This window comes from Falco peregrinus, chromosome 4 (genome assembly GCF_023634155.1).
Source record: "Falco peregrinus isolate bFalPer1 chromosome 4, bFalPer1.pri, whole genome shotgun sequence".
In the NCBI taxonomy this organism is placed as follows: domain Eukaryota; kingdom Metazoa; phylum Chordata; class Aves; order Falconiformes; family Falconidae; genus Falco; species Falco peregrinus.
Window position 1 is genome coordinate 77,686,031 of NC_073724.1, and position 17,686 is coordinate 77,703,716.

General features: G+C 40.8%; 1 protein-coding gene across 8 annotated transcripts in view; it reads left to right on the plus strand.

The window, feature by feature from the left end:
* KLF12 (KLF transcription factor 12) overlaps positions 1–17,686 on the plus strand; it is a 246,896-nt gene that overhangs the window by 57,582 nt on the left and 171,628 nt on the right. For all 8 annotated transcript variants that reach the window (XM_055803101.1, XM_055803102.1, XM_055803103.1 and 5 more), the window contains one exon: positions 11,961–12,024. In XM_055803101.1, the coding sequence (XP_055659076.1) occupies positions 12,004–12,024 (21 nt within the window). In that variant the 5' untranslated portion in view covers positions 11,961–12,003. The remainder of the gene's footprint in view (positions 1–11,960; positions 12,025–17,686) is intronic.

Consider the following 17,686-nt stretch of genomic DNA (forward strand, 5'->3'; position numbering starts at 1 on the left):
TACAAAAATAAGCAAGTTATAACCTGTATCATATTACCAGGCTGAATTACAGTTAATTTAAATAGATACCTGTAATGGGCATTTTAACAGAATCTTAATTGTGGTAACTCAACAGGATGCAGCTCTGTGGGGGTTATCATTACGATGATGACATTTCCACTTGTGGAAGTGTTAGTTGTTTGCAGTATTCCTTATGTTTATTACAAAGACTAGCAGCTACCTCTGCTTTTAATAAAACCGTTCTCAGAATGTCTTACTATTGCAACATGCAGTGATATTTGCTGTTTGCTGCGGGACGGCTGTCAGTACTTTGTGTGTTGTGGTTTGGAGCAAAACTGAAGTTTGCTTCTGTAGTGATGCTTTCATAATTGCTTCATCTTCAGTAGCAAAACCTTTTCGATACAAGAACATTGTGTGAGACAGGTTGTGTTTTGGTGGCATCTTGGAGAAGGTAGCACCATCCACCTGTATCACTAGCAGTGAATTCAGGATATCGGAAGAACAAATATTCCGTTCTCCATATTTTGAATCTAGTGAATAATCAGGAGCACAACTTGGGATATAGAGGAGATAATTATCTTTTGTATATAAAAAACCACATCAACTTGAAATCTTTCGTAGTTAGTGGTGCATTAAACAGCCAGATGGAGTCAGAATTTCTTTTCAATGGGAATAAAGCCAGTCTCGGTTAACCCGTGAATGTGGTGGTGTTACAGTAGTGCCAGTGGATGACTGGTCTGCGAAAGAAGGAAGCTCGGGGAGAAGGATGAAGCAAGAGCTGTGATAAAAGGAGTGGTGAAGGTAGGTGGGACAGTTCACAGAGGAGCACTGGGTTCACAAACTCTTCATCACTTTTGTCTCAGATTGTATTTTTAAACTATTTTGAAGCCACCAAAGGTAAGGCAGTGTGGGGTATGAGACTGCTTGCTCCCTGGAGTGAGAACGGGGTAGTCTGGTTAACAGCCCCGCACCACTGAAGTTTGTGGCTAGAGGTGCTGATTGCAACACAAATGTCTGGGCGAGCACAGGGGACGGCTATGCTTGAGCTGGGGCGGGCTGCTGCCTTGCAATGCCCACTCACCTACCATGAACCTGCCCTGGCAGTGCGAGAGGCAGAAAGGGACACTGGCAGTTGAGAGGGGAAGCGTTTCCCTGCCTGGGTCAAGTGTCAATGGGAGCAGGGTCTGGAGTTGGCTGTGTCTCAAGGGTAGCTGTAGGAATCGTGAACCTGAGAGAGACGGGACGACACTTGAGGCGTGAGATCTGGACAACGGCAATCTTTCTGTGTTGGGTAATGCAGAAAGAAGACCCGCTGTAACTGAAGGGAGCAGCTAGGAGAAAAAACTTGTGGAGCTCTGGTGGTAGATGAAGGGCAACCAGTTGAAAATCGGTGTAATTGTAACAGGAAAAGTGTGTTCGCTATCTCTTATTCAGTTAAATCACTGGAATATTTTTCAGTAGTTAATGTAATTTTGGAGTTTCCTCATAACTTCAAAATACTAGGTAGGTGTATTCCTGGCATTAAACTGAGGATAGGTATAGCCTCAGGTGCGTCTTCGGCTAGCATGTTTCTCCTGCTGCCAGTTAGTTGAACTGCTTTGTTAAGTAGAGTAAGTCATATGCCGTGTCAGGTGTTACCTGCAAATCAAAAGAGTAATCAGAGGGAACTGGTAGAAAAACACAAGCTTTGATTGTTGAGGGGTTGCTGAACCTGGTCCTCAGGGAAGCGGTGAGTGTAGTTGTTCGTGTCATTCATGTTGTTCTGAGTCAGGACGGGTTTGTAGGGGTTACAGATCATGGTGGTTGGCCAGGAATAGTTTCAGGTTTCTTGAGTAGGAGTCTTTGAGTCTTGCCAGAGGCGTGCATCATAGACTCAGAGGCATGCATCATGCAAAACAATGTTGATACTGTCGTGTCTATGTTGTTTTTCTGTTACACCTGGAATATTGAGGGGAGGAAAAAAAGTTTTCCTCAGTGGTAATCTCCTCCAGTATTTGTGTCTTCGTTGTTATTAAATTATTTATTAATGCTGTTTATTAATTTATTTGTTGCACCCTGTTCCCTGAAAGATAACTAAATACAAGTCCACTTGCTAGCTTGTAATTGGAATGGTGGAAGTGTGAATTTGGGATTGATAGATTTCACTGGCGTGACAGAGTATGGGACTAGCCAGCCTGGCCAAGCTCCAGGGTGAAAATCCTTGGTCTTTAAAACTGTGGTTTTCTTCATGTAGTTTGTTTCTTTGTAGTGCTTTTGTAGGATTGTTTCTTTGGAGTGCTTTCCTCTCTAGTTTAATAAACAAAGCAGTGCAACTTCCTTACCATCCTCAGTTTCCGATTTTGTAATAATTTTTATGGTGGTGTCCATGTAACTGGTGAGCAGTGTACTTGTATTAACTTCTATGTATTACCTTGGTATGCAGGAGGCTTACTATGGGTGGTGTTGCCAAGTAAAGTGCTTGACAGTAGTATTTAACTATCTCAAGTTACTTGTTCTTCTTTTTTTCTCTCCAAGCTCTTTTAAAAATGAGATGCCTTTCCAAGTCTGCCTGGCTTCATTGGAAATGACGATTTTTAAAGTCTTAGAATTTGGAGGGTTATAAAGGAAAACTGAGGAACCCAAGACTTGTTTAGAAAACCAAAGTTCTTAAAAATTTTAGTACCCTTCAGTACTCTGCAGACAACTTAGTACCATTTTTTTTAAAAATACTTCTTGGTCAAGAGCAGTTGCTGGGCTGACTGCAAAGGCAGTGACTCAGGCCTTGCGCTGCCTCTTTTTCTCCTTTAGCTACAGAGCCATGAAGGGCAGCTAGCACAGGTGTAGGTGTCTGTAGGTAGGTGAGATGAGCCCGCCAACTGGCAAGGACTTTACCCACTAAAAGTTAATTCTTCAGGTTATAATTTCTGGGCTGTGAATGTGAGTCATTGCTGAGCCACAGTTAAGGGGATTGTTTGTCCATGTTGGTCTGCAGAATGAAATGGCACCGGCTTACCGCGTGCAGGTGGTGAGTCCTGCAGGCTGCTGCAGTCATCCCAGTAGGAGACTGGAAAGTCTAGATTACTTTTGGAAATCAGGCTACTTCTGGGTTTTGCACTTAAATATGTAATCAGATTTGCAGATGAATTCCCCTCCTGGAATACTGAATGAAATAGCATGTTTAATTACTCCCCAGCACCCCCCGGCCCTCAAAAAAAGTCTTAACTGATGGGAAACTATCAGATAGGGAAGAAGCAAATATATTTCTATTTAAGCAAGCTCAGGAAAATAACCAGAGCAACTTTACCTCCAGTCAAAAATAGGAGGCCTGTTAAAACAAGGAGAGAAACAATGAGGGCTAGGGAGGCTGGTGGAATATGATCGGGTATGTGTCAGGTAGATCACTGAAGATGGGCGCTTTTTTCCTGAAGTTAATTATGGCTTGTAGTGAACTTTAAAGTGTTTGGGGAAGTTTGAAATGCTGGGATGGAGAGTTTCCAATGGAAATTCTCCAGGACCAGTACGGAGGTCAATTTTACTTTCTACTCCCAAAGACATCAAAAGCGTGAGTATGGTTCAGTGGCTTCTCCGGATTTCAGATTACTATTAGAAGATTTGTAGCTACTGAAGCTGGTAGTGGAGCTGTTTTGAGCCGGTCAATACCGGATGGGAATGTTGTATACTTAGGTGTGGGGGTTTTTCCTTCTCTGAGTTTTTTCCTGCAATATGTTGAGGGATAATTATTAGTAATAATGCTGCTCTGCCCTTCCAAGAAAGGACAGGCTAGGAGAAAATACTTTAAAAAATATTAAGGGAAGCGCTTCTGGTCAGTTGCTCAATTTTAGATGTATTTATTAAAGTGGATGCTTATCAGCCACACTTACAGGATGCCAGCCAAATAGACTCCTTACGCTGATTATTAGCATCACTGCTGTCACATAGTGCCTCTGGTTTAAAGCCTGAATATGTACCCAACACCTTCATGTGCACAGATATGCTGTTTTCTTGAAAAGCATAACTCTGAGCCAGGGAGTGAGGATGGCTGGGTTTCTTCGGTGTGTATCACAACTTGGAAGACCATTTTCTTGGTTTTCTTTGCTTGTTTTTCTCAGCTTTGGGGTAAATTGTGGAAGCCTGTCTTCTCTTTGCTAGCTAGAGAGGTCAATGCTGTCTCACGCTTGTTGCCACCTCTGATTTGAAGGAGCGAAACAGGTTGGTTTGAACAGATGGATTTTTGCTAACTTATTTTTTTGACACAGTGAGGTGGGACTTCCACACGTAGCTCACTGGGCACTCCTGAGGAGGTGACCATCTCCAGGCCAGAGCTTGGTAAAATGAGATGTTGGCTCTTCTACCTGCGCCAGCTGTGGGGGCAACAGCACTGATTTTACAACCACTTCTGGTGATACATAAACTTGCAGCTTGTTTAGCTTTCTCTGCTGCTTGTGGGAACGATTTTGTTCCCTCTTTTAAAAGAAGTTTAGTGGGCACAGCTTATTCTGGTTTTGCTTATTCTTAAGTGGTTTTGCTGTGAAAGTTGGCACAGCGCGCTTGACACTGACTGTGGTAAGGGGAAAGCTGTGTGATATTTCATCCGCAGTGGGATGGTGGTTAGTGCTGTTCTCTTAACTTCTTTCAGCATCTTGCACAATGTAAAAGGAGAAGACGTGCCAGAGTTTATATAAGCTACTGCATATAAACAGTTACATTTTTTTTGTTCCTATTCTTGATTTTTCTACTGTCCTGGTGTTCGCTCTGAAGGCAACTGTGAGGAGACTCTCTACAAAGTTTTGAGCTGCTTAAGGGTAGTATTTGCCAGCTGAGGCAGAATTAATCTGTTTCAGACTTCCTTGCAGGCTAAATCTCTGGTACTTGTGCTCCGTTACCAAATCACAGGATGCTCACCATAGCTGGGTTAACAGAGAGCAGATTTTGGCAAAAGTCTGCACTGAAGTTACGCTTGTTCCTTTGGGCTTGTAGCATGGGGCCCTAGGTGTTCAGCCACACTCCCTTAGATCAGGGGTTACCACCACTACGAGAAACACAGATGCACAGTCCACGCAGAAAGCAGAAATCGATGCTCCACCGAGCGTCCCGAGGAAGCTTGTGACCTTGTCTTTAAGCTCTGGCTATTTCATTTACAACTGCATACAAGCGCAAGGATTCTCATGGTCTTTGGGATTGAGCAGCCTCTGAACAGGAAATAAAATCCTTCTTTAATTTTTGAATGGGTTAGAATATAAATTATCTTAGAACTTTGAAAAGAGAGCATAAGTACTCCTGCCTGTACCACAAGTAGAGCTGGCTCAATTCTGGACTTTTCTGTTTTCTTCTGAGCATATATATTTTTTAATATATAGTAATATATTTTATATATTTATTATAATATATATTATAAATACATATTTTTATATATTAAAATAATTCTGAGCATAAGCCTAGTTTCAGTAATGGTATTAAATCAGGAGAGGGAGAGTGGACGATCACATTTGGTAATGCTAATCCTTAATAGCAGGCAAAATAAGAGTATGAAACCTGTACGGTTAAGTCTTTTTATGTGCAGCCTCTGTAGATAGTCTGGACTCTTGATGAAAGGTGTGCTGGAAAAGTTGATCTTTCTGCCTTTCCGCACTGTGATGGTACGGAAGAACCACTGGCAGGTCTGTTCCCTCTTACCCTACTTGAAGCATGAGCAGTCTTCCTGTGGGACACCTCCCTTCTGGATTTCACTCTAACTTCATTTTTAGTACACCTGATCACATTGTTTTATCTGAAGTGCAAACAAAATGTGGAAACACAGCACACATGATCCCAACCTGAAATTAGGAATAACCTGTTTTTAAATGTTACTGTTTTGTATTTCCTTTCAGATGCTCGTAAGCCCTTGTGAGTAGAAATCTTGGATAGTCATTATCTGGAGAGTAATATATACTGTTTTGCTGAAGAAAGTCTGAAGATAAGAGGGAAAGATCACTTTCTGTTAAATTCCAATTCTTCATGTGTTCAGAAGCATAGTTAAATTTTGCAGCTTGGCTGAAAATCCTGTGTGGTTTTGGTAATATATTAGAAAGTATGCTTTCAGCAGATTAAGACGGTTATTTACAAAAATGTTTAATCAGTTCATGAAAAATCTGTGACTGTACGTTCTGCATGTTTTTATATTCATATACCTACCTGTATATACACATGTGTGGGTATAGATATATTTGTGTATGAAGTTGTAACTCTTGTAACAGAAAAGGGCCTTTAAGTCCTTTGTACGCAGGCTGGTAAATAAAGTTTTAACTCTAATGTGGAGTTTGAACTGTGTGTGAGGATAAGGTGGTGAACTAAGAGGCCTTGCGCTGAGTGTGTGCACCGTAACGAGAACATTTCCTTATGTCGGAGAAACTGTCCAAAGTGATGTGTGACTGTGTTTATCAAAATTGTATTTTATTTAGATCTAACTAAAACCAATGTCATTCTATTTAAACTAGAGTTGTGAAGGGAGTATCAAGGTTTCAGAGCTATCCGTTCAAACAACTGAGTGTCAAAGATGGTAACTACTTTTAGAATATAGATTTAAGGGGGATGTAATGTTTTGCTGTGTTTTCCTCTGCTCCCTGCAACTTACTGCTCTATTCTAGAGTGACCACTGATTATTACCAAAATCCAGGCATTTGAGTTGTTCATTACTTCTCCAGATTTTAACTAAGTCTTTTTTTTTTAATGTTTACAATATATTAGTTTGCACACACACACACATAGTTTCATTTCTGTACACTGGTACAGTTGCAGGGTTTTTAAATTATTACTGAAAGAAATCATCTTTCCCAGAGTAATAATTCTCTCAGATTATGAATTGTAGCGTATTTTTATATAATTATTCCTGTCAAACCAGACCCTTAAGTTCTAGGGAGAACAAAGAGTTCTTGGAATTCATCTTTTAAGTCCCAGAAGGTCTGGGACTTATCCTTGAAGCTGTTAAGTTCAAAACAATTCATTAATGTCAAATAAAAGGCCCCATAAAGAATAATGTTTATTCCTCTAAGCCTCTACTGAGAGGCTGTGTAAGCACTCCTTGAAAGTTTTAATCATTGAATAAACCTTTCAAAGGGTGGAGGGGGTGGAGCATGGTGTGAACGTTGTGTTTTGGCTTAATGAATCATTCATCCACATGTGGCCAGCTGCATGCTTTTTTCTATAGAAACAGGTTACTGGAGTATAGAGATTTTTTGGGACAAACCCAAAACAACACAAAAACAACACAGCTATACAGTCAGGTGAGTGAAGGATGCATTTTCTTGTGCTGCCGAGAGCCCAATGACATTGAGATTGTTCTGGTTTGGTGTAAAAATGTTGGAGGCATCACCCCAATAAGGCTCAGTTGAAATCAGGGCGTATGTTCAGGAGGAGTTGCATCACCCCCCTCATCCCAAACTGCAGCCTCTTCAGCTTAGGTACCCCAGGGTTCGAGCTGGTGGCAGAGGTGTTGCTTCTTACCTTGAATCGTAATGTACTTCAGTAAGTGCATGCATCTCTTCTTTCTCTGTGCTAGATGTCATTCTTTGTGGGAGTCTGGATAAATATTTCAGTCTGTAGGAGTTCAGGAGAGCTAGGTATTGCCTAGCAACAAGCATCCCACTTTCTGCCTCCTGCTTCTCTTTACTTTTATTAAAATACCATTGAAAACCAGGAGTTGAAGCATTAGGTTGATTTTCAGAAATATTTTGAGCAGCTTAAGGTATTTTTGTTATGACACTGTGTCGGAGCAACAGAGAAGTTGGTGGGGGTCTGGCATCTTAAACCAAGTAGCTTCATTTGCCTCTTTTGAACAGAAATCACAACCAAAGACTAGCAAAAACTTCAGCTGATGACAGAATAAACCTTATGATCACTGCTGTTTAGTAAGTAGCAGGTAGCAAGTGCTCCTTTGGTCCTGGGAAGTCTATAAAATATATAGCAGTTGCACTTAACCTAAGCTGAACGCATTTTAAGCTCGATCACCTGGTTCATCTGGCATCTTGAGATGGTTGCTGGTGGGACATTGGCTTATGTTGGAATTTCAAGTTTTAAAACTTTTTTTACAGACAACTTTCTGGAAAAGTGTTTTGTCTATTTTCAGTTACAGTGCTACTCAATTCAGTTTACAAATATTCCGAGGGCTAGACCCGAGGCGAGAAAAGGAGGCACTTGAAGAAAGATTCAGGTAGATTTTGGGGTATGCTGATTCGGTGCAATACTGCACACATTTTAAGTGGTGAGGACTGTTGCAAATCTGTAGCTCGTGGTTAATCTGTGTTTTACCTGTAGCTCTTGTAGAATGTCTGCTTTATGGAGTTTACAAATTTCCCTCCAAGAATCGGAAACATAGGAAGAAAGGGCAAGTATATGGCTACTGTTAATGTAAGGGTTGCCAACCTCAGTGCTGGGTTTAGGATAACCTGTGTTTCTTCATCTGAATGCTGCTGCAACTGTGCTTTCAGTGATCCTGCCTTCCCTGATGTTCAGGATGGTCTTTGTGAGTTTGGGAGAAGTTGCACTCCATCTTTGGGGAAGTTTGATGTGACTCGGGGCCTTTGAAAGGGATTGCAGGAGTGTAAGTGCAGATGTAAGGGCTTTCAAGAGGAAAAGTGCATACTTTTAAAGTAAAATAAATGATGCAAGAAGGTGATGAAGAAACACAGTTATGAAGATACACAGTTATGCCCAAATGCGGGGGTTTGCTTTCAAGAGGGAAGTTAGTAAGTCCTGATTCAACAAATGACTTAAATTTGTGAATGACTTGGTCTTTTCCAGATATATGTTGCCATATCTATCTAAATTAGAAAAGGGGGTAAATAGCATGAGGAATAATTTGTAACGGTATTTATAGGAATTTACTTTAAAAGTTAGCAGTATGTAAAAGAGATGTGAAGTGATACCAGTATGAACTTGTTTTTTAATGAATGAACGTGGGTTTGTATGTTCAAAAATATTCTATTTGTAGAGTCAGGGCAGCTTCCAACACATAGTGGCCTCTGTTTGTCTAAAAATATACTCAGTGTGATTGTTCTGACACCCTTTTCATGTTCCTTACTCCAGTCTGTGATTCTTGTTCAGATCCACTGGTGGGTGGGCATGCTGCCCAGATAGGGACTATGGGGGCATTTATTCTGATCAAGATAGGTTTTCAAAATGGACCAGGTGTTGTATTTTCTGGTTTGTTTTCTCGTGCTGTAGCAGGAAGAATGCGATGTGACGGTGGCATTCATAATGTTGATAAATTCCTGTGGTCTGAAAACATGATTTTAAGGTGATGGTTAGCCTTTGGCTGGAAGTGGACATAATTCTGTTTGCCATGTATATTTCTTTCTTTTGGTTGAAACCAGTGGTTTGTTAGACGCTTTGCTCTAAGATTACTAAAGAGCCGTTTTGATGTAAAGGTTTTGAATCAGGTATATTGTGCAGTTGTCTCATTGAGTAGATTTTCTTGTGGTATAAAACCCACTTGATACAAATGGAAGGCACTTCTGTTCGGACTTTCGTGTTTGTTTTCATATTTCTGTTAGTAGAAACATTAAGATTTCGCAGTAGACTGCTGAAAACCAAAGTCCAGAGGAGGATTGACAGTGGTAACACGTGTGGCATGATGGCTGCGCTTGATCTGTAAGGGACGGACAGTCTTTGTTTTTCATATGCATTTTAAGTTGTTTTCTTTTGAGGCTGAAACTTTTCAGCTCTCTGGAAAATCAGGCAATGGATTTGTGGAGTTATGATTTAAACACTGTTTACAGATGAACAGTTTACTCTTCATCTTCTCCCCAGAAGCAGCCTAAAATAGTTGCAGTGAAGATACCTGTGGCCGGTATGGGTGGCATGTATAGCAAGCGTGCATTGGCCACCAAAACAATGCTCTTGGTCACCCTGGTGGTCAGTGCTAAGGGATAACCCCTGTCCTACCCGCCAAACTACAGTTATCGTGGTAGAGCAGCGTTACGGGATGGTGGAACTTGTGGCGTGCCCTGCTTGTGCTTGGCAGAGACAAGCAAAAGGTCCTTCCATGGAGGAAAGCACCCCAGTGATGCAAGGGTGGGCAGTTCAGTGCTTGATAAATTGTGCAGACCTGAAGAGAATTAATAAGCAAACACAATTACTTGTCATTGCTAATGAAGCAGCTTTTTCATGAAGAAGGTTGCTGTACATGATTTAATAACGCAAAACCAGCTGTGTCTGTGGCTAGGTGGGTAGTGCTGTGTTAGCAGTTCTGAAACACATACCCTTGTTCTGTCACTACAGCCATGGTAACTTCAGTTCATGTGTAACTTGAAACTAAATTGCATTGCAGGAGCACATGTGTCTGCATGTAGGGAGGAGCAATGATGAGAGAACCTGGAGAACTGTCAACAATTACAGGTCAAACTCTGTCTTCCTCTGATAGAGACCCCATGAAGCTTTTGGAAACATTACATTTAATTTTAAAGATCTTTAATGACTAAGTAATTTCCTGTTCAGGTTGGATAACCACATCATGCAAGTCCAGGATATGGAAAACCTGGTCTAGTTTTCCCATTTTTGGACATGAGCACAGAGAAATTCAAAGATCGTTCTTCAAGCGTGCAATTAAAAAAAAATTATTCTGCATTATTCTGCTTCATGAAATGGAAATTTTGAAGCAGTTGAAATAATAGTAAGGGGAGATTAAACAACTAAAAGGAAAGAGTCTGCAAGATGCATGGGAGGTGAGGCAAATGGTCTACAGTAGTTAGCTCTAAGCCTACAGTGTTCAGTTACATTTAGTTAGGGCAGTCTTTGTGGTGATTTTGTAACCTTCTGTGATTCACATGACTACTTGGAACTTGTTTTTTCTATTAAGTTAATATTGTCCTAGAAATAAAATTGAGTGCATGATGTTTAGTCAGTATAATAGTAGTTTGAATATTTACTCATTTTACATGCTTAAGGAGCATCTTGTCATGTTTTCAGTGTAAAAGTTTACTTGGTGTCTGGAAACCTGTTAGTCATGTTGTTGTATATACAGCAGTAACGAAATACTGGGTTGTGGCTTGAAAACGGGCAGGTGATGCTCCACTGCTATTTGAAGGATGACCTTATTTTGAATAATATTTTGAATAATATAAAAATAAAAGCAGATGGCTTATAACAGCTCTGACAGCAGATTTAGATTCTTGACTTCACACCATTTCCATTATTAAGAGAGACATATGCAAGCAGCATTTGCTTCCAGATACGTGCACATATTCTGGCAAGAGGTTTAAGACGTACTGTCTATTGTTTAAATTTTAGACATCTGAAGCTTTTTCTTCTCCCCAAGGCTTTAAAACGTTAGACTACTGGATTATTATATTTTCTTAAACCTGAAGGAGCCTTCCAAAAGTATAATGTAGTATTTAAATCTCTACATATATTTTTGTTTTATAGATTCACGTGGAAACATAACTAAAATAATCATTTACCCATAGGAAACCTTTCAAGAAATACATATTCAAATTTTTTAATAGTCTTGCACAGTTATTTCCCATGGCTGGAGTATTGGCTGAGCTCACTAATAAATGTATTTGTGCTTTTATTGCGTTGTTGTCCAGCTCTGACATAGTATTTCTGGGAAGCGCACTTTGAAATACCAGTAAAGAATATTCATGCTCAGTAACTGCTGGAAAGTTTACCTGTACAAACACAGGGTACTGATACATAATGGGCCCAGAAGACTAGTTAAAGCAGTTGGGATTTAGTGCCCTCAAGTAACAGCTCAGAAACTAAAGACACTGAGAGTGTTGACTAAATTCATTAGTTAAGGTAAAACATAAGGCTTTCTCTGATACACTTTCTGTCATATTTATCCGGTTTTATTTAAAGTGCTTATAAACTTAGTGTCCTTCTGACCTCTGTTTTACTATGGAACAGATGTCCAGGGTTAAGTTTTTATTTACATATACAGTAATACTTGAAAAATCAATGGACCTCTAAAAAAAATAAATCAAATTATATTATCTTTTCTTTTTCAGGATTGAAGTGGATCTAGGAACGAATGGATGACTGAATATTCATATGAAGAGGAAGGCCATAAAAGTTGGTTGACATTTTTACAGCCATATGCATTATACATACTACTGCTATTATTAAACATTTATATTGTGTTACAAAACATAATAGATGAAATAACCAATCTGAGCTTCATATACCGTATTGTTTTTCAGGCAGGGGAATACTATAGCTTAACACAGCTGTAGCTTAAAGCAACAGTTTCTGACCAAACCTTGAACGTTAAAGGGAAACCTTGTTGTACGTTAAGGAAATAGGTAATTCCTTTGAAGCCAGGTGTTAGAATGGGCTGGTGCATAGTGGTGTTCATTATTCTTATGTGCAAGGATGAAGGGAGAATGAGAAGTGTTGTCTTCCATTACAGCTGCTGGCTATGAAGTTTGATGCGTTGTGGAGTGGTACTCAGGCTCCACATTGACAAATGCGGTTTAAGAAGTCAAATAGGATATGATACCTTTGAAAATATCTTGGTGCTTTGTTTTCTTATCATAGACAGATGGCTGTCTTACAGCATGCATTTTCTGTGCTAGTTGAAAAGGAAGCAGCTGTTAGTGGACCTCCATGCTTTACTGACTTTATTGTTATGCTTTGTAAGATGATAAAATTCGGTAGGCCATGACATGTGTCAATCTGACTTGTTGGTGACTGTGAGTTATAGGCTTTGGCTAGGATGCTACATTAACTGGTTCCTGCCAAGGCTGTTTAAACAAAGCTGACTGTGCCTGTGGGTTTGGACTGGAGCGAATGAATTGTAAGGACAAATGCAGGGTGTGCGGTACAGCGGGATGCTGCTCAGCACCTCAGTTAAGTAAGGCATTCTGGAAGCTCTTCTGTAGTCGAGGAGCAATATGTTACGGTGGAAAACCTCTTTCCTAGACAGCTTTCTTCAAACCCCTGAATTCCAGTCAGGGGTGGGAACAATAAAAAAAAAACAAACCCAGCACACACACACACACACACCCCACCCCCCCCCACCCCCAATTTTTTTCAAAAGCACGCGGTCAGTTTTGTACCAGAAGTGTAAATCTATAGTTATATTAACTTGAGCAAAGTAGTTCAGAGGACAAATATTCTTACTTATCTCAGAATTTGGGTTTATTAATCTTTTGGTGGTTTGGAAGTTTTACAGTTTATAAACAATTGACTTGGATATGAGATAGCTTACTTTCATTCCTTCTTGGGTATGTTTTGTGTTCACAGCAGGTAGTGGATGTGCTGATCCTAGCTATCTCCAGATTCACAAGCAGCGTAAGACCTGAGGGAATCATCTGTGTCTTTTATCCAGTCTTCTGAAATAACAGCCAGCCAAACAATCTTTAGTTCAGAAGCATCCATAGAACATCTGCTTTTTATATGGCAGGTCCCAGAAAATATTTCCAGCCTCCAGCAGCCAAATGTAAACCCTAATAGAGACAGCAAGTGGTATAATAGCTCTACAGTAATGTACACCACTTCTCTATGGGATCAGGGACCTGTATGCCCAGATACGAACCAGCAGTTGTTGCCTGCTAAAACCAGTGCACAGAGTGTTGAGGAATTTCTCTTTGGTTTGATTGCTGACGTGTCAGCAGCTGCTGTCTATACTGATGTCTGATAGCTCGGGATGGGCTCACATCATAGCGGAGCAAACACTTCCCTGCTCAGACCTCCTGGCTATGAATAGCAGAGTGAAAAACTGATAACTATCCAAACCTTGCTTGCATCTTCCACAACTGTAGTGATAAAATCCTGTACGTACAAACTCAGGGAGGCTATTTACTGGCAGAAAGAGTGAGGGGGTGTGAAGACAGAATTATTTATCTGTGTGCTATCTCTGGATATTGTTGTATTACGGTGGACTCCTCATGCTAACCAGAAGACAGCACAGAGCATTACTACCATAGTGTGGTAATGTTTTGCATTGAATTGAGGAGGAACTGGGCCAGACTGGAGGACCTTCTTGGGTATTTGGCTTGGGAAGTGACACCAAGGCAGAAAAAGTGTAAGGATTTGTCAGATCCATGAGGGGGACTGTCATAACCAGAGTCTCTGCAGAGGAGGAAGACCTTCCAGATCAGGCAAACTTAGACGACTCCTGGACTTGTGGCCTTTTCCCAAGTTTTTGGGAAAGGCTGTAGCTGTGTGAGAAACGCAGCACTGTCAGCTCTGTATCTCTGTTCCCTCTCTCTGCTTTTGCCTTTCTGGTTCGACACGGAGTGATGGCAGAAGGAAGAAGTACAGGACAACGGGGTGACCTATTTCTTGTCAAGCCATAGTTCCACTCTTTCATGCTCTTCTGATGATGTCCCACAGTAATCGTGGGGAAGCTGTGCAAAATATGTGCTGATATAAAAGGGGATAGAGTTATTTCCTTACATGTTTTCTGTTTGGCAGTCTTTGCAAACATAGAGTTCTGATTCCAGCTGTTAATCTTTTATATTAGGAAAGTACCATGATTAAATCCTATCACTGAATGAGAAAAAAATGTGGTCATGTGGAGGAATTCTAAGTCTGAGGCTAAAAATACCTTTTCTGGGAAAACTGATTCCAGAAAAATTAAGTAATAGAAGTGGAGAGGGCTCCTCTGTGGTCACTGTTAAGATCGGCTGATAAAGTTCTGCTTCCAGTCACAAAGAGTTTGGATTTCACCCAGCACCCTGCCTTAGCCTTTCACTTTATTGCTGCTTTGCTAACCAAGTTTTGAAAGCTTTCTATTGCTGACATGAGTATGTTGGTATATCATTGGGGCTATAAACAGCTTGGGTTGCATTATCTGGATGTTTTATTGGTATATTTTAGGTCTTTGTTGGTCTGCCTCAGACCATACCATAATATATGTAAATGTGGTTTTATATAAGCAACTGATGTCTAAGCATGAATGCTACTAATGAAGAAAATATGAACATTTCTTTTGTCTCATAAAATGAGATCAGATGAATCTTTCCCAGAAGAATGCAAAATAAGCATGATGGCGTACATGTATGTTGAATGCAGGCAGCTTACGATGCTCCTATGTTTTCCATAATAACAGCAACTGAATCCAGAGGTTCAGGTCTCTTTTGAATCTGACATTCAAAGTTTGTGTTTTTTAGTTTACAGGGATTGAGTGTGGATGTATGGAGATAAGAGACCAGAGCAGGAGCTGGTAAGGAAATGGGTAATGGACAGGGAGGAGCTATAGCTCAAAAAGTCCTGGGAAAAATAAAGATCGAGACTTTAAACCAAAAATGAGTGGACAGGACTGAACAGAGAACAGAGAGTGAAATTAAAGGCAAAAAGAAGTTGGTCAGATTGGAAAGGCAGATCTGGGTTGTACTTAATGAGCGGTTTTGGGTGCAGTTTCCCACTCACACTATGGTTTCACGAACAGCTTGCAGAAATACTACTGGGCAGTTCATTTGATCAGGCTTAATGCCATTCTAGGCTATTTAATGTTCAAAACATGAAAAACGGCACAGAGCTGTATTTAATTCAGTGGTGTTAGGAGATGACTGCTTATTTTCTAAAAAGGTCTACATGATAAGCCCCAAGAAGTATTGCTATCTCACCAATGTAACCTGTGTGTCATATCTCAAAAAAACCCTAACAACCAACCAAGCCAAACCAAAAAACAAAGAGCAAACTGCCTCAGCTGTTTAGAGGGAGGGACTCGATACAAAGGGGTGTTTAATCAGCTCTCCAGAGCTCATCCCATCTCAGCAGTCTCCCAGCCTCTGATGTGCCCTTGCCTCCCTCCCTCTGACCCTGGTGTGGAGCAGGGCATGGCAGGGTGCAGGTCCTCTGAGCTGCCAGCTGCACGCATGGTGCTGCGCAGTGGTACCCAGCTGATGCAGTGAGGGCAAGGCTGCTGTTAAGGGTGACCTCAGCAGGCTGGAGAAATGGGCTGGCAGAGACCTCAGCAAATTCAGCAAAGGGAAAAGTCCTGCACCTGGGGAAGAACAACCCTGTGTTCCACTGCAGGCTGGGTAAGCCCCTTGGGTTGTCTCATCAGGCTTTGGAGCTACCCTGGTTTTGGGTGGAGTTTGGTTGGACTCATTGGACTTTCACTACTTACTTTTGTTGCAATTTTAAAGTCTGGCAACGATAAAAATGATTTTATTTTTTATAATGTATTTGAGGGTGTTTCAAGGACATTCTACGTTTTTATTTGCATAGTCAGAATATTAGTAGCAGTGTGGTGATATGTTTGTTTTTTGTTGTCAGCTGTCCCCTCTGTATCTATTACAAAACAAATGCAGTTTTCCTAGAAAGAAAGTGACTGCTTTTAAGTGGTCTCACATCTAACATCATTCAGTGGATTCTTGGAGTATAATTATGACTAGAAATATCAACAGGATAAAACGTATTAATCTCAAGGGAGTTATTTTGCACTGGCCATCCATCTATCCTTTCTGTCATGTGCTTTTCAGTTTAGATTACTCTCCAGCAAAGAGGCTGTAGTTTGATGTTTTGTCTCAATTCATTATGATTATAAATATCTTGGATAAAACAATGTAACAAACAACCACTTAAAAATGACTGATGGCCCTATTCAGCAAGACAGGGAGACTCTGAAGTTCTTTTGGTTTCATCTGTTGTCTAGCATTTATCAAGATGGGTCCCTTAACAGTCAATTGGTGGCTGATAGTTAATGAATATTTCACAGTGTAAATAGATAGCAGGCAGTTTGTTCTCTGGAGCCCAGGCATATTCATAGGACAGATCTGCTTTTACTTTACTGTCACTGAAAAATGTAAAGCTTATGCCCAAACTGTAGAGCGAGAGGAAAACTTTTCCCCAAACCTTGTATCGAGGAAAGGGAGGAGCTGTAGAGATTTTCGTTCTTTTTCTGTTCCTTGCATCGACTGCTGCATGTTGTGCTGTCTCTTGCTCCCATCCTCTCCCGCTGGGTGCCAGCACAGCTGACGGGCTGCTGGAGGCCCGTGCACTGTGAGCAGTGTAGCTCCTGGAGTTGCTCACTGCAGGCTTAGCCCCACTGGGAGTGGGGTGAGGTGGACTTGGCACTGATTCCCATAGCTGAAAAATTGCTGGGGGCATTTTAAACACTGGCTTTTTCCAAAGAGAAAAAGTCATTTAAGATGCCTGCAACAAACCCCTTCAGCTTGACGTGTTTGTGTTGCATATGATCTTGTTCCTCTTCTTTCTCTTTGTAAAGTTAATGAATGATTTTGGGAAGACCCTGGTGTTCCTATTAGCCTTTCCTTATGAACAGCGGTACAAAATCTGTTCTACGCCACTTATTTCTTAATTTCTGCTGGGCGGTTGCTTTTATAGCCTAAATGATTTCTTAGTTATGGGTCCTGGGTCTTGGCACCATTCCATTAATTTCCCAACTATTTTGGTGTGTTTACACGGTGCTCTTCAGCAGCTGTCTTGGGGCGGGTATCGAAAACACACACATACACATATATTTACACAAAAAATCAGTACATAGGCATGAGGGCCAAATCATATTTAGTGCTTGGCTTCTGATCTGACCATATTTAAATCAGGTTGGATTATGATTTTTGAGGGTTTTGTTCTTGCATTTCATTCCTGCCAGTGTGGATCGGGGGCAGACACCTAGAGAGGATCATAACTGTTGCTTTTAAGTTTCATATATCAAAAATACAATATATTTTAGAAGCGTTAGTTTAGTGGTTGAAGATGGCTGTGGTCTTTTCAGCACCCTTACACTTCAGAAAGACAATGGAAGTAGGCATGGCGTGGG